Raw genomic sequence first — 27726 nt, forward strand, 5'->3', positions numbered from 1 at the left:
CTCACTCTATATAATGGATAATCAGGACAGCAGATGTAGCCTGTCAACATATACAACAGCAAGGTCATGAAGTGAACTGGTAAAATTACAGCCAACCCCTTTCACCCTGGGCATCACCTCTTCTACAGCCATCAAACAGCCACCACCACAATTTACAGGCTACTAGCTTTTCCCCAGAGCTGTAGAGCTCATTATCAGTTAAATATCAGTTCAACTGGACCTTGCAATGATCTCTAACTGTGGCCCAACTTTGCTCTGTACTATAATGAATCTTTGCACAACTGTACAAATATTGCTTCTGTATTCTGTTGCCCCCCCCCTCCCTCAGGTTTTGCCTTTCTTTTGCATATTTAAGTCTTTGTTTTTGTCTTTAGGGCCACATTAATTTTTACATTCATTTTTGGGTTATGTTGTTTTACTTTTTGTATTCGTCCATGGTCCTCATAATAACTCTGGTGGTCCCCAGAAGGATGCTTCAGGATCCAAATTTGGCTTGTTTTCAGTCTCCCAGCAGGCTGAAGAATTACAACACTCCTATCAGCAAGAAAAAAAACACAGTTCTGCCTTTGAGTGCCAAATATGTAGCTTGTAATAGGATTACTCATAAAGTAAATGAGACTTCTGATAGAGTGAAGATCCAGAATACTTAAACATAAATTAAGTCTAAACACTTTTTTTTGGAGGGAGCCATCCCAGTCTACCCATGTCAAAGTGGTGTATTCTTATGCTCACCCATTTGTCCTGCATTTCATTTGCTGCCTAATATGCCCCCTCCTTGACAGATACCACTGTAGACTACAATAACCAATGTAAGATAATACAAATAGTAGTTCTACAAATGTCTGACGATTTAGTTCTCCACAATGATCCGTGAGTCCATCCACACCTCATCTATAACATCAGTTTTGGATTCACCTCATTTCAGTGCATAATCAGGACAGCAGATATAGCCTGCCAGCCCTTCAGAACATGTACAACAGCAAGGCCATGACATGAGCTGGTAAGATTACAGCCAAACCCCTTTCACCCTGGACATTACCTCTCCTACAGCCAGACTATAGACAACCCCCGTTCACCCTGGACATTACCTCTCCTACAGCCAGACTATAGCCAAACCCCTTTCACTATACAACTTTGACAGCCACTCTACAACCTTCTTCTTCTGAAGCCAAGCCTTGGTGGACTTTAATGTATGCTTGAGATAAGTGTCCTGTTGGAGGGAGAAAGGTTGAAAGAGGAAGCAAAGCAGCCCCAGAACATCACTGAGCCACCGCTATGCTTCACTGTAGGCAGGGTGTTCTTTTTCAGCGTATGCTTCATTCGCTGATTAATAGGCCCAAAAAGCTTGGTTTTTTTCTATAGGAAAGAATAACAAAACATTTAATTAAAGCGATTAATTAAAAGGGAGCTCCACTGAGCACTAAAGACGCTTGTCATGAGGGGGGTGAATAATTCTGAATGTTTTGTGTTGAATTTGGAGAAATTTTAATGCAACTGTATGTTCATGTTTCTATGTTCCTATCATACATTGATAGATGTCAATGACAATGAAACGTATTTACCCATTTTATACCATGAAATTCTGATATTATTCACAAAATTGACATTATTATTATTATCAGCGCAAAAAAATTGATTTACAAGCAACGGTTGTTTACACAGCAATACTTAGTAGGGTGCACCCCAGTTTCGTTACTGAGCGACATGCCCAGTCCCGTCTGTTGACACCCGACAGAACAGCCTGCCCTGGCTTTTCACTGACACTGTGACTGTGACTCGCCATCTTGGCTCTTCGTCCGCCTTTAAACTCGGTCTCCACAGAAACCCGCTACGGAGCCAAAATGGCGCCTGTTGCTCTTCGCCCCGGCGCCACACGCTCCAACAGGCACTGTGGGAACAAGGGCGGAATTACAGCGGCTTCCGGATCCCCTGGACTGGCCTGGGAGAAACTGAGAGTAGGAAGGAGGAGAGAAAAGTGCCTATTTTGTGTTTTATCGTACGTTTGCTCTGAGGTAAGCCATTCTACAGCGAAAGTTCACCTAAGTCGTTGTCGTTTAACGGAGCAGACAAGCCGCGTCCACTGAAACTCTGTAGTCCAACCAACTGTTGCGTTAAGAAGTTAGCAGCACGTTACACGATACTTAGCTAGCTACGAAAAATCTTCTTAACGTTACTAGAAAATAATGTTTTTAGCCAGCTAAATGTCTCTAAAGTACCGTAAATTGTGTTTTTAATTCACATCACGCAGCTTTTTTTTTATTTTTTAGAGAGTTTGAACGGCCCCGATCTTTCAGCAGCCCCCCCACATTAAAAACAGGGTGTGGGCGCTATGGGCGGCTGGAGGACGAAGCCAGACTAAGCTGGGCTGTAGGAACACAACCACCCCGGATCCACGAATTCGTGATTTCACAGGATTAATGGTGTAATAGATGTTATATACTGCTAGATAACTTTTTGCCAGAGCTGTCAGATTGCCGCCCGCCCTAGGAACTTAAAGTGAGGGGGAGGGAGGTGTAGGAATTTCTTCCCATGCCTGGGGTCGTTTTAACGGATTATAGATGGGCTCGGTGCCTGGATAGCATATCCTTACAGTAAATACCATTAACTTCATTTATATAGCCTAACTGGGGATTGTATGACCTTCTATAGTCCTCAAATGGACTGGGTAACCCTGTTAAGGGGCAGTGGTGGCTCAGCGGTTAGAGCGCCGGGTTGTGGGTTCGATTCCCGGGCTTGGCAAGCTGCCACTGTTGGGCCCTTGAGCAAGGCCTCTCTGCTCCCCGGGCGCTGGAGTTGGCTGCCCACCGCTCTGGGTGTGTGTGTGTGTGTGTGTGTGTGTGTGTGTGTGTGTACTCACTGCCCCTAGTTTACTAGTGTGTGTGTGTGTGTGTGTGTGTGTGTTCACTACCACAGATGGGTTAAATGCGGAGGACACATTTCGCTGTACACTGTACAGTGACAAATACGTGCATCTTACCTTATCTTACCTTAACTGGTGTGGTATGTGATGGTAATCCAACTTCTGAATGCAAAGCAGGCCAAGTTGCGCAATGTGCAGTCAGACACAAGTCTGATCACTCCAAATTAAAGTGGATGTAAGTTCATGCTTAATTTCTTAAAATCTTAGTGAATTTAACATATGTTGTGACATTTAAACATGACATATTTAATGTTTTATTTGAATAAAGCCATCCAATAGCCAGCCTAATCTGCATTAAAAATACACAGATGTGTGTTTGCTGTAGAGAGTGTCTGCTCCAATTGTAAAAAGCAGTTATAACATGAACCTATTGGCAAAATGTCCAATGCATGCCAGACATGGGCTAGAGTGATGTAACCCTCCCCAGCATTTAACTGTGGAATGATTGTGCTTCATCTAATACTTCTGGGATGAGTAAAAAAAAAAAAAAAAAATAATAAAAAGAATGGGAACCTTTGGGAAACCACGTTCTGCACAGTAGGCCGCTATGTGTACGAGGAAGTTGATCCATCATACACACATAATGTCTTTCTCCCTTCAAAGTCCAGAAGTCATCCTGGGCTTTTAACTCTGTGTACTGTAAGTGTGTCATTTCCTGCTTTCTTTGAAAGTCATTCCGTCCTTTGTTTAAGAGACTTTTTGTGCGTGTTAATGTACAGTCCTAGTAGAAGAGTTAAAAGTCTAATAAGGTAAATATGATGGCCTATGCTTGAGACACTCAGCCTTAAGTATTCGCTTCCTTTAAAAGCGATATTTTCAGGCACATTGAAGACTGATTGAGTACCTTAGTCATTGTCCCACATAAGATCACATGTTAGACCATGGCTTATTTTCTGCTTTTTTACACAACATATCTTCCAGAAGCAGGGAAGCAGTTTCAGCTACTGATCAGATAGTTGTGCAAGTTACAATTACAAATTACATTTCTGTTTAAAGCATTTAGCAGACGCTCTTATCCAGAGAGATAAGAATAAGTGCTTCACTGTTTACTCAAAAAATACCCTTAACTAGTTTGTATAGGCTAGGATCCAAAAGCTACCACTAAGCTTAAATACTACTGAATACAAAAGTCTGCACTTCGCTCAAGTACTCTCGGAATAGGTGGGTTTTCAGTCGTTGTTTAAAAACAACGAACAACTTTGCCGTGCGGACACCGAGGGAAAAGTTCGTTCCACCACTTCGGTGCCAGGATCGGAAAAAAAGTCTGGATGGCTGTTGCGGCGGGTCAAGCCGAGCCATACTTGAAGCTTGAAGGGTTCTTGGTACAGATCGACTTTTGACCATTGCCATCAGGTACGGAGTGGCTGGTCCCTTCGTGGCTTTGTAGGCCAGCGTCAGTTTGATCCACTAACTGCAGTACCATCCCCCTTAGGTAGTAGGTATAGTCTGTAGTTTATTAATGAAGCAGATTCTTCTGGGATGAGGTGGAGATGAGGTGGGCGGTGGCATTCATATATTAGACCAATAGAGAAAACCGCCACAGCAACATGGGACGGGAGGTGCCTACCTGATAGGACTTGCGATGTAGTGGGCGATTAGAATATGGGGGCAGAGAACAACCTCAGTTGTAATTTTGTCATCTTCCAGTAATATTTCACTCGGTTAAACTTTGGCAATTAATCCATGGTAATCCGTAAACCCGCATTACAACGCATGTCCTATATTCCTACTTGTCTCTCTTACAATACGAAACGGGTCAGTTCTTTTAAAAACTTTCCTACTGACAAAATCCACAATATGCCTAGAAAGGCAGACTATGCATCACAATAACGATGTATCACAATATAATAAAACATAGTGCCATAGTTACATATGAATCGAAGTTGGCTTTGGCGTACTCATCTTAATTCTTAATAAATGGTGGTAGCCTCATGCAGAATGATCAGCATAGGCCTGTACACCTGCTTTGTACTCTGGTTGAACTTGGGTCCTTGAGCTCTTACAGTAACATCCTCTACTGTATGACTCTTTATCCAGCCTTTCCTAAGCCTGGGATGTGTACCAGCAATTTCAGTGTACACATAAACTCTTTATTTCGAAACAGACTATGATTATGGCCTGCGCTGATGAAGAAAAAACATTGAATTTGATGTAGTGCCAGGTGGAATTGGTGAGATTACACAGAAATGATAACCTGTTTGCAGAGCCAGGTTCTCAAAAAAAGACCAAAGACCAACAATCAGCCTGGGCTCCACCTACTCCTACTCCTGCTGTTCATATTATGTCATACTGACTATTTGAGTGGACCGGTTCCAACCTGTTTGAGCAGGAGCAAAGCACATAGCCAACAGTCTGGTTCTACAGAGACCAGGCAAACTCATACTTATCTTGTGAAGTAGTTAAAGCTTGTGTGAAGTCTGAGTCGTCCCATTGTGCTGCCCAGGCAGTCACCGCGCTGACTAACGCAGGTGGAACCAGCCCCCGTCTCAAACTTTGGGCCTCCAGGGGTGTTAATTCCAGTAATAAGCCGACTGTATGTGTGGCACCCCAGTCACATGCCTCTGTGGATTATTTGCTGGAAAGCTCCATCAGGAATTTGGTTAAGAGCCTATAAACCATTCTTGCCTTTACTGTTAAAGTGGCAAATCTCTTAAGTCAGGTCACCACTGGTGGTCAGCTGTTATTGGGAATGGAAAGTGTGTAGCCTGTATGTGTGTGTGTGGATCCAATTTTCCACAGCGTATATATATATATATATATATATATATATATATATATATATATATATATATATATATATATAAATATAAATGCACCTTTAAAAAAACAAAAAGAAGCAAAATATTAGATTTAGATTATTATTATATTATAATAAAAGTTTAAGATTAAAGTGCAGAAACTACAGCCTTTAAAGGATCTTTGTGAGAGTTTTCTGTGAAAAAAGCATGTGGACTGAGGCGGTAGAGTTATAATAAATTCATTTACGCGAATATGATTCTGTAAAATGGTCATAGGTTATTACTCCTACTCTTTGGTGCAAAAACATAACACAGAGGTCACCTTTACACTTGCACATCTTAGTAGACATCTTTTGAATATTTTAATATTTATTTGTGTGTGTGAGAGAAGCTGTACACATTCTTTGTAGGAACAGATCCTGTTCATTTTTTGTAACTTTTTGTAAGTTTTTGTCTTTGCATTGACGTTGCAGCCACATGATTTTTGTTTCTCCTGACATTCATTTCTGTGGAGAGAGGCAGCAGTTGTGTGTGTATGTGTGGAGGATTGTGGGAGCGGCAATGGTTCATAATAAGCAAGGAGAGCGATTTAACAAGTTAAGCTTTTTTTTACTTTATGCAGATTTCTTTATGGGTGCTTTTTCAATTTGCAGAATGCTGATGCTGTGTACACCTCTGTCTTTCTAGACGTTTCTCTGGAGCAGTGCATTCCCTTTGTTTACATCTTAATGAGTGAAGCAGAAAGTGAAAAATCAGTGGAATTCCCTTCTGATACAAACTGGATTACACGATTTGTACTGTGCTGAAGGGCTGTTTGCACACACATAAGCGCACATAAACAGCGTGTGTTAGGGTCTGACTTGTGTGTATTTATTTATTTATTTGTTTTTTTGGAGAGTCAGGACTGGATAAATCCACCCTGATCTAGTATGTTGTTCAAGTCTGGTGTTTTTTTTGTCTCTTCTGTACTGACTTTATTTTATAGCGTTATTGTTTTCACCACTGGAAGTCCGCAATAACAGGACCTACGTTTGTGTGTGTGTGTGTGTTTTCGACTATGTTGCTGACTTGGGGACACTTGGGACTCTTATAGTAAGTGCCATTATATCGCTGTGTGTTGTGTGACTCACACGGACCATTCCCCAGATCAAGCCCTTTTCCTTTTGTCAGCATGCTTACCAGAAAGGGAGTAGAAGGAGAAGGAATAGAAAATGAAACTTCTTATCACGTTCTATTTAATCTGTGTTTGTTTTGATTTCAGCGTTGATGAAGCTCTTAGCTCCCTGTAAACACTAATGACCCTTTTTTGAGATGCTGTGACTGTGTATTCAAGGCTAAGTCTACTGGGGGGTTGTAAGGTTCGGAGTAGGGTAGTATTAGAAGTACACAGGGGACTAAGGGCTGCAAATTTACTCAAATACATCATTCTCCAACTTGCTTGATACAAAAGGTCTATCACAAGCAGATTATATATGCTCAATATTAATATTATTAATGTATATTACTCAGAGTGCATTACTGATATCATGACATGCTGGATTGTTAACTGCTGGAGAAATCTACTACATTTTTTTTCCCTTTTTTTATATTGCAATATAAATCAGATTCAGATTTTCCCAATATCATGCAACCCTACTGGTGAACCTTTTAGTGCAAATTGGCTTACCCAGACCCAGTTTTTTAATTAGGTCAAAATAATTGAATCAGTTGAATTGAGCAGCTATTTCTTCTTCTCTAGTAAATATTGTATACTTAAAAAACAGAAAACATATGTACCAAAAACAATTTCATGCCTTATTTCTTAATTGTGTTCTTGAAATGAGGGCAGAACTGGGTATATGACCTTTTATTAAAACGTTTGAATTGTTAAACATACACAAATTCTCAAACTATCACGTGACAAATCTGGGATGTTCAGTATACCATGTCACTTAGGGTCATCATGAGTCAAAGTGAAGGAGTGTAAAGGTGTTTCTGACCGATGTCACCATGGGCTCTTATGGGTTAAAGATGGGCCTTTCTAGAATTGCACATAGAATTGGGTATCCCCTGTATTTATGTAAACATTCCCCTCCAGTTCCCTCCCCAGTTCATACCCAGATGTGAGTAATTCAGAGGACACACCCATGTGAACAACTGAAAGCCTCAGTAAAATCTTCAGTAGAATAGATTTTAAGTGGTTTGAAGGTTTCCCCAAAGCTTATCCCACCAGGCTCTCAGTCCCGCTTTATAGTGTAAAGCCATTGTTCTGATTAGCCTCCAGTTCCCATAGCTGCAGCGTTCGCCCACCCTTTGTTAAGGCGCTGTGGGTGGGTGTGTAGCAGCAGAGGTGAGTAAGGTCTACTGACTGACCTCTGCGCCTTAGCTCATTTGTTGGGAGGGGTGTACGAAGATGAAGGATAAACACAGTTGTTCACTCCCTCTGTTCACGCGCTCACACACTCCTCTACTCACTCGCTCACTCCACTGTTGTGTGGCCTGCTGCACTGCATGCCTGAGACCACCACTTCTGAACATCAACCACATGTGAGAGAGAGAGAGAGAGAGAGAGAGAGAGAGAGAGCGAGAGAGAGAGAGAGAGAGAGAGAGAGAGAGAGAGAGAGAGAGAGAGAGAGAGAGAGAGAGAGCGAGAGAGAGAGAGAGCGAGAGAGAGCGAGAGAGAGCGAGAGAGAGCGAGAGAGAGAGAGAGAGAGAGAGAGTGTGTCAGAGTCAGTAAGTAGTGAGTCAGTGAGTTTAATAGTATCGGATGTGAAAACCCATTAAGATGAAAGTGAGCTTACTTCTGTTCGGGTAAAACATGGGAACCTTTTGTTTTTCATCCTGTGCATTAATTTCCTGTCCAGATAATACGTCAACGTGCACTATACCCAGACCTCTAAGAGGCTCTGTGTTTTCTGTTGTTGCAGGTTTTTGGCAAGTCGATTCAGGCATGTCCCAATCTGGAGAAAAAGGCAAGGTGGGTAGAACAAAGTCACACAAATAGTCCCACATTATTATTTTAGTAATAGAGTTATCTATTGATTATATAAAGTAAGAGTATATAAGTAAGAATTTACAATATGATCACAACCAAGCATTACTGCTGATTAACTAAGAAGGCACATTTACATTTTTAATTAGTATTTTTTTTTTAAAGAATGTCCTAAAATCTAAGAGAATAGTTCATAGTTAATTTCTTACCTGACAAATATGTCTCTTTATCCCTTAGACTTTACAGTAACCGTTTCCTTTAATGTGCTGTAATGTGCTTCTTTAAAAAAGCATTCATAGCTGAAAAACATAGCTGGAAACTGTGAAATGAATGGGTTGGGCTAAACTGTGATAAGCTGAATATCTGGCACAAATGTTATCAATTTTCTCATGACATTAGAGAAATAATGATTATATGGAATCTAAACCCTTTTTTTAACACTACTGCAAATAAAGGTGCTACAGTGGGTTCGTTGAGCAATGCCATGGATGACCTTTTAATTATAATAAATAATTAATTCTAAAGGATTATGTTGTTACTTTATGTAAGCTTTGGGAAGTGTTTCTTCTATGGCATTGCTTCATGACCTAACCCTTTGTAGCACCTTTATTTTTAAGGGTATTTAATGTATGGAGTTGGGAGTGAACAGTAGGTTTAGAAACTTTATTTATGCTATATTCACTGAGATGTTTAATGTTAACGCTGTGAAAGTTTCAGAATGTACTGTTCACCCCTTCTTCATCAGATCAAGACTGAGCAGCAAAAACAACCAGCTCTGAATTCATTGTTTTTATGTTTTCCCAAAACCAGCATATTTACATATATCTGCCTGTTCCAGCTAGCGGTTTAGCCCTGTCCATTGCACCCCATAAGGAGTGCTTATTGAATGAGACACAATACAGGACAGTCAATCAGAGATCATTTATGTATATCAGTATTAAAGGCCCAGCAACAATTGTTGAATTCTGATTCTGAAAAAAAGGATTTGAAATGATTATGTAAAAAAATGTTTTTGATGCATGAAACCATACAGGCAGGATTGTTAAAAAAAAAAACTGAATACAATTAGAAAACATGTGTGATATAGGCCTGAGGTGTAGGAAACAGTAGCATGTTTTATTCATGCATGTGTTTGTCTGTGTTGTAGTTCCCCGAGGCTGCAGGGTATGTGGGCTTTGCCAACCTCCCCAACCAGGTACACAGGAAGTCTGTAAAAAAGGGCTTTGAGTTTACGCTGATGGTCGTAGGTAAGTTACATGCATGCAAACACACATAGACTTTTCTGTTGTGTGTGTTTGGGTCTGACTTGCTTGTGTTGTTGCATGTGAGTGTAGGAGAGTCTGGACTGGGTAAATCCACCCTAATCAACAGCTTGTTCCTCACTGACCTCTACCCAGAGCGCTACATACCTGGAGCAGCAGGTAACGCACACACATACACAGTTATTATTATTATTATTATTATTATTATTATTGTGTCTGTGACTTAAAAGTCCCCAAGTAAAGTAAGCCTCAAAGTAAGCCTTGTTCATTTTCTCTCTTTACTCTCTCTCTCTTTCTCGCTCACTCTATGCCTCTGCCCCCCCCCCCCTCCTGCAAGCAATGCAATAAGTCTGAGTAGATGAGTTTATAAAGTTTGTGAATAACAGCACTACTTAAAGTGGAAGCAGAAAGGTTTTCATTTTGATTTGTCCTGTGGAAAAGCCCCTAAAGCCTCCAGCTGAGTTGGATGTGTATTAAATCTTTCAAGACAACCAGGGCACCTTTAATGAATGTAATCCTGCCTGTGGCTCTGTTTCTGCAAGGTCTCATAGCTTACCTTGCCCCATATGACTGAACCTTAGAATCAACTATTACATCGCCGGGAAGGGCTTTTACGCTGACGCTTTTTGTAGCTGTGGCTCAAACCCAGATGACACGGTGACCATGGGGCTTAAAGCCCAGACTGCTTGGCACCTTAAAAATGATGTGTATATTTACAGTTATAGTCTGTAAATAGGTCAGCTGGTATTGCTGAAAATAATTGAACGACATGAGATGAAGCCCTGAAAGTCTGTATGTTACCCTTTATAACACTTGAGCTGCTTCAAACCACCAGCGCAAAACCAGATGCGTCAAAGTATTGAAGTGCTTCACGCTCGCTGTCGTTTAAACACTTCGCTAAGTCCTACCCCCTCGGTTAGCCCTTGTTACACCGTCTGACAAGCTTTAAAGTTTTTTACACTTGAAATTCGTTGTAATTTTTATGAGCAAAAGAGTTGACATGGGAACCTTTTTGTCATGTTACAGTACCTAAGGAAGGGTGCAAATGTGGGGGTGGGTTGAGTGAAGGGTCAGTTGTTTACGATGTTCCCGTTGTCATGGTGATTGCAGAGAAGATTGAGCGCACAGTGCAGATCGAGGCATCGACGGTGGAGATCGAGGAGAGAGGGGTTAAGCTCCGCCTTACCGTGGTGGACACACCTGGATACGGAGACGCCATCAACAGTCAAGACTGGTCAGTGTTTGTGTGTGTGTATGTGTGTGTGTGTCTTTGTGTGGAGCACCTATGCTCTTTCAAAAATGAAATGCAGCCGATTATTCATAACTGTAGTCTGGGGTCCTGTGGAATGCTGAGAATGTCGGACTTGACTTAATTTCCTTCCTTTTGCTCACTCAGCACCTGCACGGACCATGGCACCAACCTGCCTACGTGCAGCGTTTTTCTTCTTGTCCTCCTTTTATAATGTCCAGGTTTGTGTTGTGGTGGTGGTGGTGAGACAGACGTGAGAACATGATGATATGAACTGATGATATTGTCTGTCAGGGCACTTGAGGGGAAGAAAGGATTCCTCTGAGATGTGAAAACGGCGGAAGATGGGCATCAGATAACTGGGTCTAAACAGGGACTTTTGGTGACTCATGAGTGTGTTTACTCTATGTGTGTTCACTATGAGTAATTTTTAGTCTGTGAGCTAAAGTGGAGCTCATGCATGACTATGGATTAGGACAAGACAAGAAAACAAGACAACTATTTGTGCTGGACACCGCCCAGCACAAATTTGGCCTCCGCCCTTAACCCATCTGTGCAGTGAGCACCATTGCTTCAGTGCCCGTGGAGCAGAGAGGGTGAAGGGCCTTGATCAAGGGCCCAACAGTGGCAGCTTGCCGAGCCCAGGTTTTGAATCCACAACCCTGTCATCAATAGCCAGGTGCTCTAACTGCTGAACCACCACTCGACACTTGATATGTGCGGCTCAATACTACTCTATTTGAAGGGGATTAGTTTTATTTGGGGAGGTGGAGTAATTTCGATTTCCTCGGCAGGGTAAGCACACCACTCTACACCAATAAGAGTTCTTGGGCAAGACTCCTAACACTACATTCACCTATATGTGTAACACAATTTTAAAGTGAGCCGCTCTGGATTAGAGCGTTAGCTAGAGATGGGCATATGAAGATCATCTTTCAGTATGATTGGCCAATTGTCAGTACCAATCAAGGCTGGACGCCACATTCACCTTTCCAGGCAAACTTAGTAATGCATCGTTGTTGGCTGTTTTTGCTGTGTCCGATACTGATGGTACTGGGCAGACGATACTGGATTTCAACACTGGTTTTAACAGGGTTTCTACGGCTGTGTGTGAGAGATCCGTTTTGCCATCTAGCGGTGGAATAAGGAACTGCAGGGTTCAGTGACCTTGTGCAAAGCTGCAGCAATTCAAAATATGAAAATATGGGCAGTCATCCTTATAGTAGTTCTGTTTTAAGCCCCTTTCCAGCAGTTTGCCTTGTTTTCTGGTTTCCTGGCCAATTTGAACAGGATTACTATTACAAGGGAGCTCTAGTATCATTATTCAGTCTGGAAGCATTACTTAACAGAGTTTCTACAGACTACAGACATTGCTGATTTAAATAAATGGATCCCGCCAGTAAATCAGGGCTAAATAGTCTTTTACCTACTAAGTAAGTCAAGTTGCACATTTCTGATTGTGTGTGAGTTGCAGTAGCAGTAAATATTTCACTATTATCTGTGGAAAAGGAATTTGTGTGTGTCTATTCTTTGTGAGCCATATTAAGACGATATGTCTTGTACTATGTCATGTGTATGGAATATCAGGGGGAAAATGTCTGTATTACATACTTGTATGAAATATTTTCCCTTCAGCTTTAAGACCATCATCCAATACATTGACAATCAGTTTGAGCGCTACCTGCATGACGAGAGTGGCCTGAACCGCAGACACATCGTAGACAACCGAGTTCACTGCTGCTTCTACTTCATATCTCCATTCGGACATGGGTAAATCGCACATACTGGCACGCTACTGCACTTTTAACCTCTTCTAAACATTTAAAAGCCAGTTTTCACTTTCTGACTGTCTTGCTCTTATTGTGTCTGTCTGGCTGTCTGCGTGTGTGTCTGTCTTTGCAGACTGAAGCCCCTGGATGTGGAGTTTATGAAAGCCATCCACAGCAAAGTGAACATTGTCCCCGTCATCGCCAAAGCCGACACTCTGACGCTGCGAGAGCGGGACCGCCTCAAACGGAGGGTGAGTCTGTGTGTGTGTGTGTATGTATGCGTGTCATTCTCACACACATACTGCAGGTGAGGAAGTAAGTGTGAGCACACGCTCATCTTGCGTGCTTGCGTGATTGTGTGTTATTGTTAATCAGATTCCTGACACTTTGGCCCAGAGACCACTATAAAAATGGGCCGTTGGCCATGTGAAGCATGTGTTAGAGGCAGTGCCTGCTCTCCTTTCTGGACAATAGCGGACACACTTTGATTTTTGCAGATGCTTCCCTTTACACCCCCCCAGCACACACATACACATACACACACACACAGACACCCATGTACACCCGCATGAGCCTGAAGCTGGATGCTGGCCAGGGGGTGGACTCCAAGCACGCTCTGTGCTTTCCTGCTAATTTATGAGCAAACCGATGGGTTATATACAGTAGAACTGACCGGCTTCACTTGGATTGCTTTCTGCTCTCATCAGTGATTACACAGGAAAGCCCTAAGATCACTCTAAAATCCTTATCTCAGCTGCCTGTTTGTCCTGCGTTATCACTTGGCCTTGTGTTCAATGGGTTGAGTTTTCCATGTGTCTACTCGAGAGAGTTAGGGATGTCACGATTATTTGAATGAATGAGTGAATGAATGAATTAATGAATGAATAAAAGAAAGAATGTAAAAAAAAAAGTATTCATTCAGATATTTATTTAAATTGATCCTTAATGGAACCTGCTTAGTTGGCTGGGTTTACTGATCTATAATAAGAAACAAGTCCAGGCTGATCGACACACTTGTGTTCAAACTAGTCATTTAAACTAGGGAGATCCCGATATGGTTATTTGGCCCCCTTTCCAAGCAGGTAAGAGTTTAAGAGTCCCTTAATGCTCAGAATAGTATAGTAGAGTTCAATCCAACCTGGTCTTTGTGTTTAAATAAATAATAGAGCTACACAGTTTAGATAAGATGGACTGCTAATAAACACTAAAGTAAAATCACTAAATGTTTTAGTAGCAGTTTCCATAATGAGACATTTTGGATTGATATAGCTTAGTAGAGACTAAAATTACCTTTTATAACGTGTTTAATATCTTATAATCCAGTCTGACTCCCCAGCCAGTCTGGCTCCTATCTCCTTTAAAACACTGCACTCAAGTATGTCGTGTGTGTGTGTGTGTGTGTGTAGTATACTTTCTGTACTGACATCTGTTGTTGCTTGTTGACTACTGATGTGAAAAAATGTTTATAGTGAGGTGATGGTGTGTGTTCACACCATCACCTCTTCAATAATGCTCTTCAATAATGCTTAAAAACATAGGAAGATGTGCGGTTCTCCCGCTGGTAAAACAGAGCGTTTTAGTGATAGTTTCATAAAGTTTCAGATATTAAGTTATGTTTTTTAATGTTCCACTATAAAATATTTCCACACTGCAGACTTTCAACTCTTTTATATACCTGCTGAGAATGTCCGCACTGCTAAAAGCTGGTGTGTTACTGACGCCTTGAGGACACCAGATGTTGCTCCAAACACCATGGTTTAAACAAAGACCTGGAACTGGATTGGAATTAAAATGGCCAATACCCAGTCCATTAAAATATGCCTGGGTCGGCCCAGACGGCCAAGGACCTATATCTCTATAAACGATTTTCTCATGATTTATATTCAGTTATGAAGCATCACAAATGAGTCTTGTTCTACAGCGAATGTTTCCCTGAAAATAATTCCTAACTGGGTTTTTATTATTACTATTAATTTATGATGAAAGCCAAATTCTGTATGGCCGGCAACACTGCTAACACCCAGTGGTTGTTGGGGTTCATTTGGTTGAGAGCTACAAAACTGGCACTCACCAGAATAGCAACCAGGTTGCTCAGTTATTATTTGTAATTGGGGTATCCCAAGACATATTGCTGTTCCAGCTTCAGAAGTGAGCTGGAATGTGGAGCTCAAATCTCTTCCTTCATGCCCAAAAACTAATTGACCAGATTTGTTTAACCGAGCAGCTTGTATTTGGTGGGAGAGAATGAGGTGTGTGTGTATATGTGTGTGTGTGCATGATATGTTTTAAAAAGAATGTAAATAGGATTTCCTCCCTCTCAAATCTCTCCCTCTCTTCTCTAACACAAAGACCTCCTCCAGTGAGCGATCTCACTGCGTGAAACAGCGTCTGTCTATGTGCAGCTCTCAGAATAGGAATGAATAATGTCAGCCTTTGTGGATGCTCGGAGGTGTGTTCGTGACAGGATATTTAAGAATGAGTGTACTGTTTGTAAGTTTGGGTTTGTGCCAGAAAATAAGGTTATTAAAAGATTTGGACAAAAGCAATATTTATTTTGATGTAGCGGGAAAACACAGTCCCTTTTTAGTTTAAACAGAGCTAAAAGAGTATCAGCTTAGATATTTAGTTTATACATCAAAACTGTAAAACTTGCCTCTCCAGTATTTTGGCCAGTTATATTGCCCAGTATTGAAGATCCATGATTCTATAGGCAAAAAGGACGCTGATAATTCCCGGTAATTGCGGCATCACTCCCACATGACAAATTGCATAATGCATAATTAGGATGGAAATACACTATATGGACACCTACAGTATCTGAGCATCTGCTCAATGCTTCAATGTTTCTTCAGATATCACGTGTCTTAGAAAGGAGTTGGTCCTGCTTTTGTTGGAGGAACTGTCTCTACTGTCTATCTTCTCGATTTCGGAGCATTGCTGTGATGATTTGATCTGTCTCAGCCGTTAGCCTCTTGGAGCCATGCTACCCAGGCTGACTGCAGAACACACACGTAGCATTAATGACACACAAACACAAAAGCACACACCCAGAGCTTTTGCGAGTGACCAGCTGAGCTGTTTTGCTGTCATTCTAATGCGAATCTTATCCTGGATAGGGGCGTTCTGCACAGGAAGTGAAGGACCCCGCTTGTTGACTAGATGCCACATATATAGCCAAGGCAACACAGCAACACTAAGTGCCTGTATTTAGCAACCAGAGCATTAGTGAGTTCAGAATGTTAGATGATCACCACATCACCACATCTCCATCTCACTCCTCTAGCCAACACCTGGCATTGGGCATGATGCCAATAGGTCCTATTCTATTAACAGTCCTTTCTACAGCTGTGTGTGTATATGTGACAGCAATGGGTGCAACATAAAGTTGCTGAATGCATTCATTAGAATAGGTGTCCACAAATATTTGGACATATAGTAAAGACTTAGATGTACTTTACATATATTATATATCCAAACCTTCATTTAAAATTTTTTAGCATTTGGAAGAATTACATTTATGAAGAAAATAGGAATAGTAATAATTAGAAACCAAAATTGTTTCTATTGTTACTTTTTTTTTTTAAGTATTTGTTATGATCCGAAATGAATTTACTTCCAATATCTTTTAATGCAATAAATGGATTTGTTGTGGCAAGTCAGTGGGAAACTTTTGCAGTAGGGCTGCAGTGGGAAAATGCAGTAATACGTCTAGTAGCCTTGACTCAGTGGGCAACTTTAGGCCAGGTTTAGCGCGTGTGCATTTCACATTTAGGTTATATGTTGGTAATATGTAACCAACTAAATCTTTCTTAGAGATCTACCATTCCTCTGCTCCATTTGGTTGGCAGCAATGAAAAATGACTGATTGAAGTTGCTGCCAACCAGAGCCAAAGTACTTCCATGCGCTACCTTTAAATGCAGTGGGTGTCGGTTGGTTTATACACTGCGCTGCCCTTCCGCACTTCCCGAGTTCGACGTGATCAGGTAACGTTTAGAAAATCTTTTTTTTTTTTTTTTTTACACGTGAATGGATTCCGAATCACCTGTTGTCCGTCTTAACCTCATCAGTCAGCACTCCTTGGCTCACTGCATGTGCGTGTGTAAGTGCACGTTGTTCCTCATTACTCAGTGGTGTTTTTGGTTGAGAGTTGCAAGATTTGGCCCATGCGATTGGGTTGTCTTCCTGCAATCACTCTACGCATTTCCTCCCAGCGACGTCCTCGGATGGGCTCGGCAAAGCCCACGTTGACCTTTGTCCACAGTTAGCCAGACTGCCAAGAGTGAGGTCACACCAAAATGTCCCCAGCAGCTCCACGCTAACACGCTAAGCTGCCCGTATTTCTGTGGTGTGTTTATAGCTTGCCTCTGTTTGTACCAATATGGTCAGCGCTGATAAACATAATTACACAATTACATTTAGCATAATGTTATACTGTAACGTAATGGTGTGGGATTAGAAGATAAGGTCGATGCAATCTGGTTGTTTTCCTGCAATCACTGCATGCATTTCCTGCCAGCGAAATCCCAAGGTCAGTTCAATCAGGGCTGTCTCAGCCGTTAGCCTCTTGGAGCCATGCTACCCAGGCTGACTGCAGAACACACACGTAGCATTAATGACACACAAACACAAAAGCACACACCCAGAGCTTTTGCGAGTGACCAGCTGAGCTGTTTTGCTGTCATTCTAATGCGAATCTTATCCTGGATAGGGGCGTTCTGCACAGGAAGTGAAGGACCCCGCTTGTTGACTAGATGCCACATATATAGCCAAGGCAACACAGCAACACTAAGTGCCTGTATTTATTTTTAGTAGTTCCTGTTGTTTGCTTTCCTCAATTGCTTTTTGAGCATCCTGCAGGTGGTTCTTTTAATGGATTGCAGTACCAAACACATTGCTGCATGACAAAGTTTTGACTGATTGCCTTTTCATTCCTTTACTTTTACCTAAGAAGAAGTGGACTGATAGAGTAACCTGCAGATGATCTGCCAAAATACTGGGTGTGTTTTTCTTTATGGGTTCAAGTAACCCACTTTCCTGCCTGATAGAATCAGTATATGCCCATTTTATGTCTTTTATGGGTGTTTTGGGGTTTTTTTGCCATGCAAAGGCACTGCTGCATTTGGTTCAGTGAATGCAATGGTTTAATAATTTTTTTAAAAATCTACTGGAAAACAATTTACATCAAATGTAGCATGTTTGGTGTCCATGTTTAACTCTAACTCCCAAGTGTTTTTGTGAATCCGTTTACATACACATTCTTCCTTCAACCTGCATCCGAGGTTTGCTCAATTTTGTATAGATTAATCAATATTGTTACAGAACCCTCACTTTTAGATGTTGTGCTTTGGATAAAGGTGATATCTAGTGCTTAGAAAAGTGAAGAATACCAGTTAATTCCACATATTGGAGTTTTCATATTCCAGTAACACTTTTCTTGGAACTTGGATTCTGGGCAGGGGTGAATCCCCTGTTGTCTAACATGGGAGCCTGTACTAGGTGCTAGTCTCAGAGTTTATGAAATATCGCATTATTTTGAGTGCCCTATTACTCTATTTGAGATGAAGTGAGGAAACACAGTGTCTGCTGATAAATAGGTACTTTGCTGTGGTTGTTTCACTGTGCTGTGTGGAAGGTGAACTAACGGCCAACTGTTGGCAGGAACCACCACTTTTGCATGCCAGGTTGAACAGGGCAATGGAAGGCCAAACAAGAGTGAGTCTTTCCTTCTCTTTATGATGATGTCAGTAAGACTGCAAAGGCTTCCAAAATCTCGAAAGCCCTAGCCTGGAGTATGACAAATGACCCATTGTGCCTATGGAGACTGTCCGATATTTATCATTTTATTCTTTTTCTTCACCCGCTACTTTCTCACCATGCAGGTCAAGCCCTTTTTTGTGCCTAATCTTTCTCTCTTTTTCTCTCTCTCTACCTCACTCTCTCTGAAGAACATGCTGCCCCACTCCGTTTCTCCCCCCTTTCCTTCATGAAAGGGGAAACGGCCTGTCCAAAACAATATGGCTTTCCTGAAATGTGTCTGAGCAATTGGTGCGCGGGACCTGGGAGGCGCTGCGCTGGATTGTTATCAGAGACCTACCAAACCTAGCAGCAGTTTCCCTGGCTGAGGTCATAGCCGCCTGCAGCTCATAAAGCACTTTGGGGATGTGTTGGTAGCACTTGGCCTTCACTTACATCCTGCTTTAGGAGTGATATATGCTGAGGAGCTATGGACAGTGTAGACACACGTTTGCACACACGCTGTGTTAGTGTAGCCTTGGACGGGATTGTGTGTCATAAAAAAAAAAAAACGCATTGTAATCCTCATTGTTATGTAGTAAAGCAAATTGGGATGCACTAACCCAGAAAACCACTGTATTATACAGTTTATATATTATATTACAGTCTGAGACTGCTAAATAAGGGCTTTTCATCTTTAATTCAGATTTCTTTTATAGCCTGTAGTTTATATATCAAATTACAGTTTAAATATGATTTTCAAAATGGTCTAATTGAGATTTTACATCTTTACATACAGACATTTTATCTGGTTACCCAAAAATATCCCAAAACGCTACTCATTTCTGAAGTGATGCAAATGCAAAAATAAGCCTTCCTACCTTGCGAGACTGAGCTGAGGTGAAAATGTCACTTTAGTGGAATGGAATTGGTACGTTTTTGAAAAGTCAGATGTTGAACACATTTGTTCCCGCACTTACGACACAAACACCCTGTGGAATGGGAGCAGTGCCTAAAACAACAGCATCAAACAGCCGGCTGCTCCTCCACTCCCAAGGCTCCCACTAAAAGACTAACGATAGCCGCATCATTTTCCAGTGCTGCCCCGTATGACAAAAGTAGCGACTGTTGGAAAGAAATAACGGAGGCGGTGGATTTTGATTTTGATACCCATTCAAGACATGATACCCATTTACTCTGTCTAGTAAAAGAGGTTCATAGGTTGATCCCAGGTATGAACTGCCACAAATATTTGCGGAGATAGCATTGCCCCAGCTACATACGGCTACACGTGAAAGAGTCATTGTAACCTGCCAAAGGGCATCTCTCAAGCCGGAAACCTGTAAAAATCATGTAAACCATTTTTTTTTGTCACAATAACTTTTTTTTATTAGGCTGAAGGAAGATTCTATTGTTAAAAATATCTCAATTATATATTTTTATGTATACTGGTTTACGTTTATACATTTGAATCCCAAAAAATTAATTCTAGATGGTGCTGCTGTTCTTTTTTTTTTCTACATGTACATTTTCCATTTTCCTTTATGCAAGAACTAAAAAAAATCCAAATCAGAATCGAGAATTGGTCATAAATGTGGAAAAAAAAGCTAGAAATTTTAGTCCCCCAATATTGCCCAGCCCTACCTGTAAGAAAAAGAAAAAAAATGAAAAGAAAAGATGAAAAAAGAAATGTATTTAATTTTTCACTTTTCTTGTATTATATCACATTTCATTTTGTTTATCTGACAATTTCTTCTATAAAACAATGGATTTTTGTGATGTTAAGGTTGCGTTTTGTGAGAGATTGTCAAATGTTTTTTCTTGATGTTTCATTTTATATTATAAATTGTCAGATTTCCCTGATTTAAAGGTTGTGTTTTATATTACAGATTGTCAGATTTTCCTGATGCATTTTATATGAGAGATTGTCGGATGCACTTTCCTGACTCGAAGTTTGCGTTTTATTTATGAGATTGTCGGGCGGATTTTCTTGATGCAAGGGTTGCGTTTTATAATAGAATATTTATAGTAATATGTATATTATAATAATAGATATTTATTAATCAGGGAAGCTACATCTCGACTATAAGTACATGGGAGGGGGAGAGATTGGATTGAACGCGCTACTCACTGGTCAATGAATGTTCTCAACCATACAGCTCTAATCTGTAGGTAGAATATATTCTTAACGTGGAGTTTTGTTGTTGTTGTTGTTATTATTGTTGTTGTTAATGTTTTTGTTGTTGTCCTCAAATATTGTCCGCTGCTGACCTGTTTTAAGCTTTCCTCCCATTGTCCTTCGGCTAGAATACCCCAGCATGCCAATTCGGAACGATCCCAGAAGATTGTGTGTGTGTGTGTTTTCGAGTGATACAATATGTTTGTGAAATGTAAGTGCTGTGTTTTGTTTTGGAGGTGGGTGTAGACTCGGACTCTGATTATGCAATTGGGGTTTGTGGCACAGAGGCAAGGCTGATTGCTGAATGGCCTCCTGCACAGGAAGCGCAATACCTATAAGTCTCAAACCTTTGAGAATTTGAGGCTAATGATGTCACAACCTCTAGATGATCCATGACCACAGATGATCCATGACCTCACGGTCAACGACCAGAACTGTCTAACTGTCTGTGTGTGTGTGTGTGTGTGTGTGTGTGTGTGTGTGTGTATGTATGCACCCCTTTCATAGCTAAGTGTTGTTTGTTTGGATTCTCTTACAGAGTGATTGCACCCTGGCGTACAGCCACTCGCTCACAGTACTTGCTTCTGGTAAAAACAATAAATACCCATTACCAGCAACACGTCCACTACCACCAGTCACTGCAACCAGCATCTCCAAACTGCAATTTAACCTGCCTGGTAATGGCAGTTTGTGCTTATTTGCGGAGGTGCCTATTTTTTGGGAGCCAAATTTATGGTTGGTAATTCCGCACCGTAAAAACACCTCTCTTAAACTTCCGAGAAGTGTCCCACCTCTTTCATTAAAGAAGAATTCCACAGATTCTCCAAAATATCTGTATGATTAAGGGTTAAGATGTAAACAAAGCCATTCAGAGTGGTTTGCTTTGTTTGCAGTGGGTGTGATGGGAACCAGACATTTGAAGAGTTTAATGCCGCTAAATGTTGCATCACAGGAGGCTGTTGCGTGAACCGGTTATTAATATTGTGTCATGCCTGAGACATTATTTTTTAGAATGCTTTTGATATAGGCATTTGGCCTACAACTGTGAACTGTGAGCTCTGAAACAGTGCCTTATTCACTGTCCCCTGCATGTGAAAATCCAGGTCACTGTGTAGATCACTATTGTCAGGAACAGATTTCCACAAGCTAGTGAATGATTTCGGACACGTGTGTGTGTGTGTGTGTGTGTGTGTGTGTGTGTGTGTGTGTGTGTGTGTGTGTGTGTGTGTGTGTGTGTGTGTGTGTGTGTGAGCTTAGGGCTGTGTGACGGAAGATTGCATGAATCTTCAAACCAAAAAAGGTACCACTTTTTGTGGTGCATTGCGGGATTTTAACAGTGCACTAAACAGTTCTGCACTACGCTTTAGGACACCACTGCAAAATGGCAAAACCCCAAAGTGGAGCACCATATAGTGAATAGAGCACAGTTTCAGACACAGCTATAGTTTTTAAGTACATCCATAGCTGACAAGAGCATGCAGGGTATTATGAGGCTCAGTGGAACCAAATATACACCTGTTTTACCATTACTGGTGCTGTACACATTGCAGTCCGTGGCCCCTATCAGCACCGGTGCTGTACACATTGCAGTACTTGGCCCCTATCAGCACCATTGTGTAAAATAGTAGTTAAAATAATAGTAAAGTTTCTCTACAGCTCATCGTTTCAGATCAAACCACTTGGTTGTAAGACTATTTACATCTTAACCACTAAATCATGCAGAAATGGTGAACCGCTTGAATTCAGATCTGGAGATGTGTGGTCTTTTTAAATCCAAAGAAGAGCACCAGCACAGTAGATCCTTTGTGCCTAGTATTAAATCTGCGGTTTCTAAAGCAACAGTTTATTCATGCTTTAATTATAACATCCCTTGTAAGATTAGTCCGGTACCCCCCTTTCCTTTAGACATACTCTCTCTCACACACATACTTGTGCACAATCATCTCTGATTGGAATTTGCCGATGTGAGCGTCTAGCTGCCTCCCTGCTGTCTTGGAGACGCCAGATTAACACAGCCATGATACATGCTGTTACATACACACACACACAGAGACACACACACACAGAGCTGAGTAATTGGTCAGTCCTGTGGAGTTCTCCTAGACTTACATAACACCCCTTGGTGTTTTTGTGTAAAAGAAAGGCTTTGGAACTTGCAAGTATTCAGTGGTCAAACTCAGAGCACCGCGGATCAAAGTGCAAACTTCAGGGTTTGCGCGCTCGTCTCAGTCTGCTGCTGAACAGTGGCGTTTGGCCCTCAGCTCCACTGTTTTCTCTAAGGCCTCTTTACTTGGGTGGCTTCAGTTTTTCTGCCCCGGCCACTCCAAGATGCCTTTTCACGCTCATTCTTTTTCTTTTGTTTTCCCCTCCGCATTGTTGAGTTCGTTTCTTGTTCTGCGAACATTTGAACTTCCAAGAATTGTTCTAAGAGCAGGCGAGGCAGGCTTGAATAAATACTGTACATTTCATCTGTTGGCCTGGTAAACAGAATGTGTGTTGTGGTTGGGGGGTTGGGGGGGTGGGGGGGGGGGGGAGGCAGATTGTTTTCGGATCCAGTGTCTGTGCGTGACCATTCTAAGACTGTATGATGGTGGGGTGTGTGCGTGTTTGTTTGTGTGGAGGGGGGAGGTCAGTAAGCTCCTGCTGAAACCTGTCGGTGTAAAATGGCTATTTTGCGCCCCATGGCGAAATCCCTGCTTGTACAGTAATAATGGGGTTGCGGTGAAAGCCCTGTATTTATGTTGTTTACTTGAGTGTATGAGAGTCAAATATAGCCCATCCGTCCACAGTATGAAGCCTCTATCGGGCCAAGAATAGACCCTTTTTTACGGTTACTGTACAGTAATGACAGAATTGGCGATTACGGCATAGCCCAATATGTACAGAGTCCAAATGATCTGCTTTCCACAGGAGATTATCGGAGGTTGACGTTATGAAGATACATGTGACGCCCAGACGCAGCCACAGTGTTTTTTTACAGATTTGTAGTATCCGTTGATACACAGGCACTACTTTTATCTAACTGTACAGTTAGATGAAAAATCATTTACATGCATATATTATAACCCTGACACTTTTAATTAGGAGTTTTTTTTTATATTACTATTTATTCATTTTAATGCAAGTAATGTGTGTTTGGTGCTTTGAAACTGTATCAGGCATATGAGCAAGCGTCAGTATATTTGAGAACCATTTCTGCAAAAATAGGTTTGCTTGATAGTTCACATTTGCTTTCTGCTGAATATGGCGAACTAACAAAGAAGATCTGCTCTTTCGCTGGACCTTTTTGAATGTTAGCTTAGACTCAAGCTAAGCTGGGTCGTGTATTTGCTTATAACAGCTAACTATTAATTGATGCACCCATGCTAAAATGTTATTTTAATGACTGGAATTAATTTATTTACATTTACATTGAAGACATTTAGCCGACTCTCTTATCCAGAGCGACTTGCAAAAGTGCTTCACTGTTTACTCAGAAAATATCCTTAGCTAGTTTGTATTGGCTTGGCTCCAAAAGATACCTCTAAGCTACATGCTGCCAAATACAAAAGTCAGTTTGGATACCTAGATACATATGTAATGTTTAAGATGCAACCCTTTGCCTGAATACTCTTGGAGGATATAGTCAGCAAGAAACTCTGATGTTTGGACACCAAGGGCACAGAATTAAAAGTCTCCATCTTAAAGGATGGAGGGTCAAGTCGAGCCGTACTTATAGATTGAATTCAGAGCCAATCAATGAACAATATGTTGTCTTGTCAACCCAGCTTAGGTTTAGTGATGTGTAAACTTGTAAACTCTTGTATTTTAACTGACCTGTACTTTAGCTTGGTGCAACAAGCTCCTGGGGCTGGTTGTGCTAGATGTGTGGAAGGTCTACTGTACTACTACTAAAAGATAATGAGTTGCTCCATACAAACTAGCATTTATATGGAGCTTAGTAGCTACTACATATTTAAACCTTCTACACACAACAGGCTCTGGTTGTGTTGGTTAGCCATAAAACGTTGAAATGTCACTTTCCTATTTTCAATAGTCAGAAGGAAAGGAGGAAGGTTGCTAGTGGAAAAACAGCTTTTAGAGTCGGTTGCATCAGCTGGACTTAGTTCAAAAGTAGGCTATTATTGCGGTAAGACTGCGACAGCCTCTCTTCATATCTAGCCTAATTGTATAGAAACTGTATTTTAATGAGGTTTTAGTTTCGCTATTTATTTAATAATAATAAAAAAATATTGTAAATGGGTTAACGCATGCATCTATATAGCATGGCACACCAGTATGGCATATATGCAGGAATCACTGCACCTGTAGCATCCATTATGTTCAGACATCTATTGAAATTGTGATTTTTTTTTTTTAATTATTATTTCACACTTATTGAAACATGCGAAGACCTTTTGTAAGAAGGTATGTGTATTCAGATTTTTTTGTTGATACCATGTTTGTGCTAAAGCGCACACTGTTTGTAGTTTGTTATTTGTGTAAAAAGATAAAGATGTAAAAAGATGTCCTGTTGACAGAAAGCATGTTGCAGCATGTAATTCATCATATAATAATAGAACTGCATTTAAATAATACAGCAAAATGTCTTTAAAGGTAAGCACTGATAACCTGGTAGTGCTCCCACTCCACCCGGTCTTTATAACCATTCTGATGTTTGGTGATGGAACTGTAGCCTTTGGCCCACGGAGCCTCTCATCATGTCTGCCTTTTGACATGGTTCCCACACTACAGCTTTTCCAGTACTTGCACTCAGTCCAGCTCCGCAAACACACGGTCGCAACTCATAATGCATCCCTTCACAAACACATCACGGGCAGAATCGATGAGGCGTACTTCCCTTTTCAATTTGCAGCAGGGGAGAGACTTCTGTGCCATTGTTACAGGCCCGGTTCCAGCAGGCCTCTGCCAGCCACGAGCGGCCAACTAAAACACATTCAGGTTGGTTAGAGAGCGGAGGACAGAGAGAGAAAGTGGACATGTTAGCTTACAGGCCTCTGTTTGATTGAATAATGAAGTGATGTTTTGCCTTTTGGAAGTAATTTTTATTTTTCTATTAAAAGCATCATTCAGTCCATTAATTTGTGACCCTCCTCCTCAAGTGTTTTGCATCTTGGGTTTCACATAAAGATAAAGTTATTGTCAAAGGCAATTTTGAAGGATTTAAACAGCTGAAAGGATTTGCTGATGAGTGGTGATCTCACAACTTAGGGATGACGGTTTTGGGGTATGGGGCATTAATATAATGGCAGCACTTTAGTCGTTGTTGCTTCAGTTTTGCAAATAAATTTCTACTGAATATGGTAAACCTAGCTATGTAAACTAGAGCGTTCCCACCCTTGCAGTAATGTATTTTCTGTTACAGCTAACTAATAATTGATGCACGCTCCTCGACAAAGGCTGAGCTCTGCTGTTTTAATGACTGGAACAAATTCAGAGCCACCAGTTGTGGTGTAATAGTGCTTAACCTGGACTTTATGAACTCGTATGTATGAACTGACCTGTGTTTCAACTTGCGTACAGCTCTTGGCTCTAATGTAGACTTTATCAAGTGTACTTATTACGAAAACGTAATGAGTTGCGTTTATGTAGAGCTTAAATGTTGAGTAAAGTCATGAAATATGGCTCTTGGGGCCAGTTGCACCAGCTGTACTTGGGTTTGAATGTAGACTGTTATCAGGTAACACCACTCAAACTAGCTATTTATAGTAGTAGTAGTAGTTACTAAATATTTACTTATATCTACCCCTGTGCAGAAAGATTATTGAGTTAAACCAATGGAAATCTCATAGGAGCTTCATAATCTCAGGCTGTGGTTGTGTTGGTTGGCCCAAAACCATTGCTTAACCCTTTGGGATCCAGACTTTCAGCTTTGAACGTGACACCAATCAGCTTTAATTCTACAGACTCTTTAAATACTACAGACTCCACGGATTAGTCCTCCTACAACACACAGTGCATCCCTAAAAGCCAGGACTTTTCCACCTCAAATGATGCAGAAGTTACAGAATGCTACAGGATGGCAGCAGCACTTGTACTGAAGGAACTCACTGAAGCACTGAACCATTACAGGTAGTCAGAACTTACTTGTGAAAGGGTATTTTCCCGTGTTTACAGTAGGTCACTGATTATAGACTTTATGCCCTAACTTCAGCACAGACCTGCGCATAACCAGTACGACTAAGTCCTGCTCTGAATAATAAAAACAAGAGCCAGCTACATTTCAGATTCTCCAATTGTTCACCAGAAGTACAAGTGCCTCCACCTGCTCGGCTCTGCTGCCCAAGGAGGCTTGGGATTATGGGGCAGTTTATTCTTAACTGAAGTCTCCATCTGGGCTTATGGCTCCCTGGTCGTTTCTGCTTTAGCAGCAGGCTTTTGTCTTTGGACGTCTTTCCGGCCCGGGCTGGCACTGGGGCACATTATGTTTTCTCCACTGTTGTGCTTTTCTGTTTTTCCGTCTATTGTGAGGCGTTATGTTTGTTTTTTTCCCCCCACGCTGGGAGTGCTTTCCCAACGCTTCAGGATCTTCCCTACAGCTGGGCCCTGCCCCAACGCTGAGCACACACAGTCCTCTCGTTTTCTATTCATTACTCTCTTTCTTCACTTTCTTTCCTTTTGCTTTTTTGTTGTTGTTTTTTTTTGGTTTTTTTGTCCTCTCTTCTCATTTCTCGCCCTTTCTCACACTCTTGTTCTACTTACTCTTTTTCTCTCATTTCTCTCACTCATGTTTTCACTTCTCTCCTGTCCTCTCCGCCTGTCTCTCCTCACTTTCCCTAAGTCTCTCCCCCCTTTCCCTTTCCTCTTTCTCTCACTTTCTCTTGCCTATTCTCTTACGTTTGGTTCAGTGTTTCTGTCCCAATTAATTTCCTCTCTCTCTCTCTCTCTCTCTCTCTCTCTCTCT

General features: G+C 41.3%; 1 protein-coding gene across 1 annotated transcript in view; it reads left to right on the forward strand.

Moving 5' to 3' along the window:
* The first annotated feature begins 1928 nt into the window (after nt 1-1928).
* LOC140557490 (septin-2) overlaps nt 1929-27726 on the forward strand; it is a 31318-nt gene continuing 5520 nt past the window's right edge. Inside the window, exons 1-7 of the mRNA XM_072681957.1 lie at nt 1929-2012; nt 8565-8614; nt 9777-9876; nt 9964-10050; nt 11002-11125; nt 12776-12910; nt 13043-13160. Coding sequence (XP_072538058.1) covers nt 8588-8614; nt 9777-9876; nt 9964-10050; nt 11002-11125; nt 12776-12910; nt 13043-13160 — 591 coding nt within the window. The 5' untranslated portion in view covers nt 1929-2012; nt 8565-8587. The remainder of the gene's footprint in view (nt 2013-8564; nt 8615-9776; nt 9877-9963; nt 10051-11001; nt 11126-12775; nt 12911-13042; nt 13161-27726) is intronic.

This window comes from Salminus brasiliensis, chromosome 6 (genome assembly GCF_030463535.1).
Source record: "Salminus brasiliensis chromosome 6, fSalBra1.hap2, whole genome shotgun sequence".
NCBI classification, from domain to species: domain Eukaryota; kingdom Metazoa; phylum Chordata; class Actinopteri; order Characiformes; family Bryconidae; genus Salminus; species Salminus brasiliensis.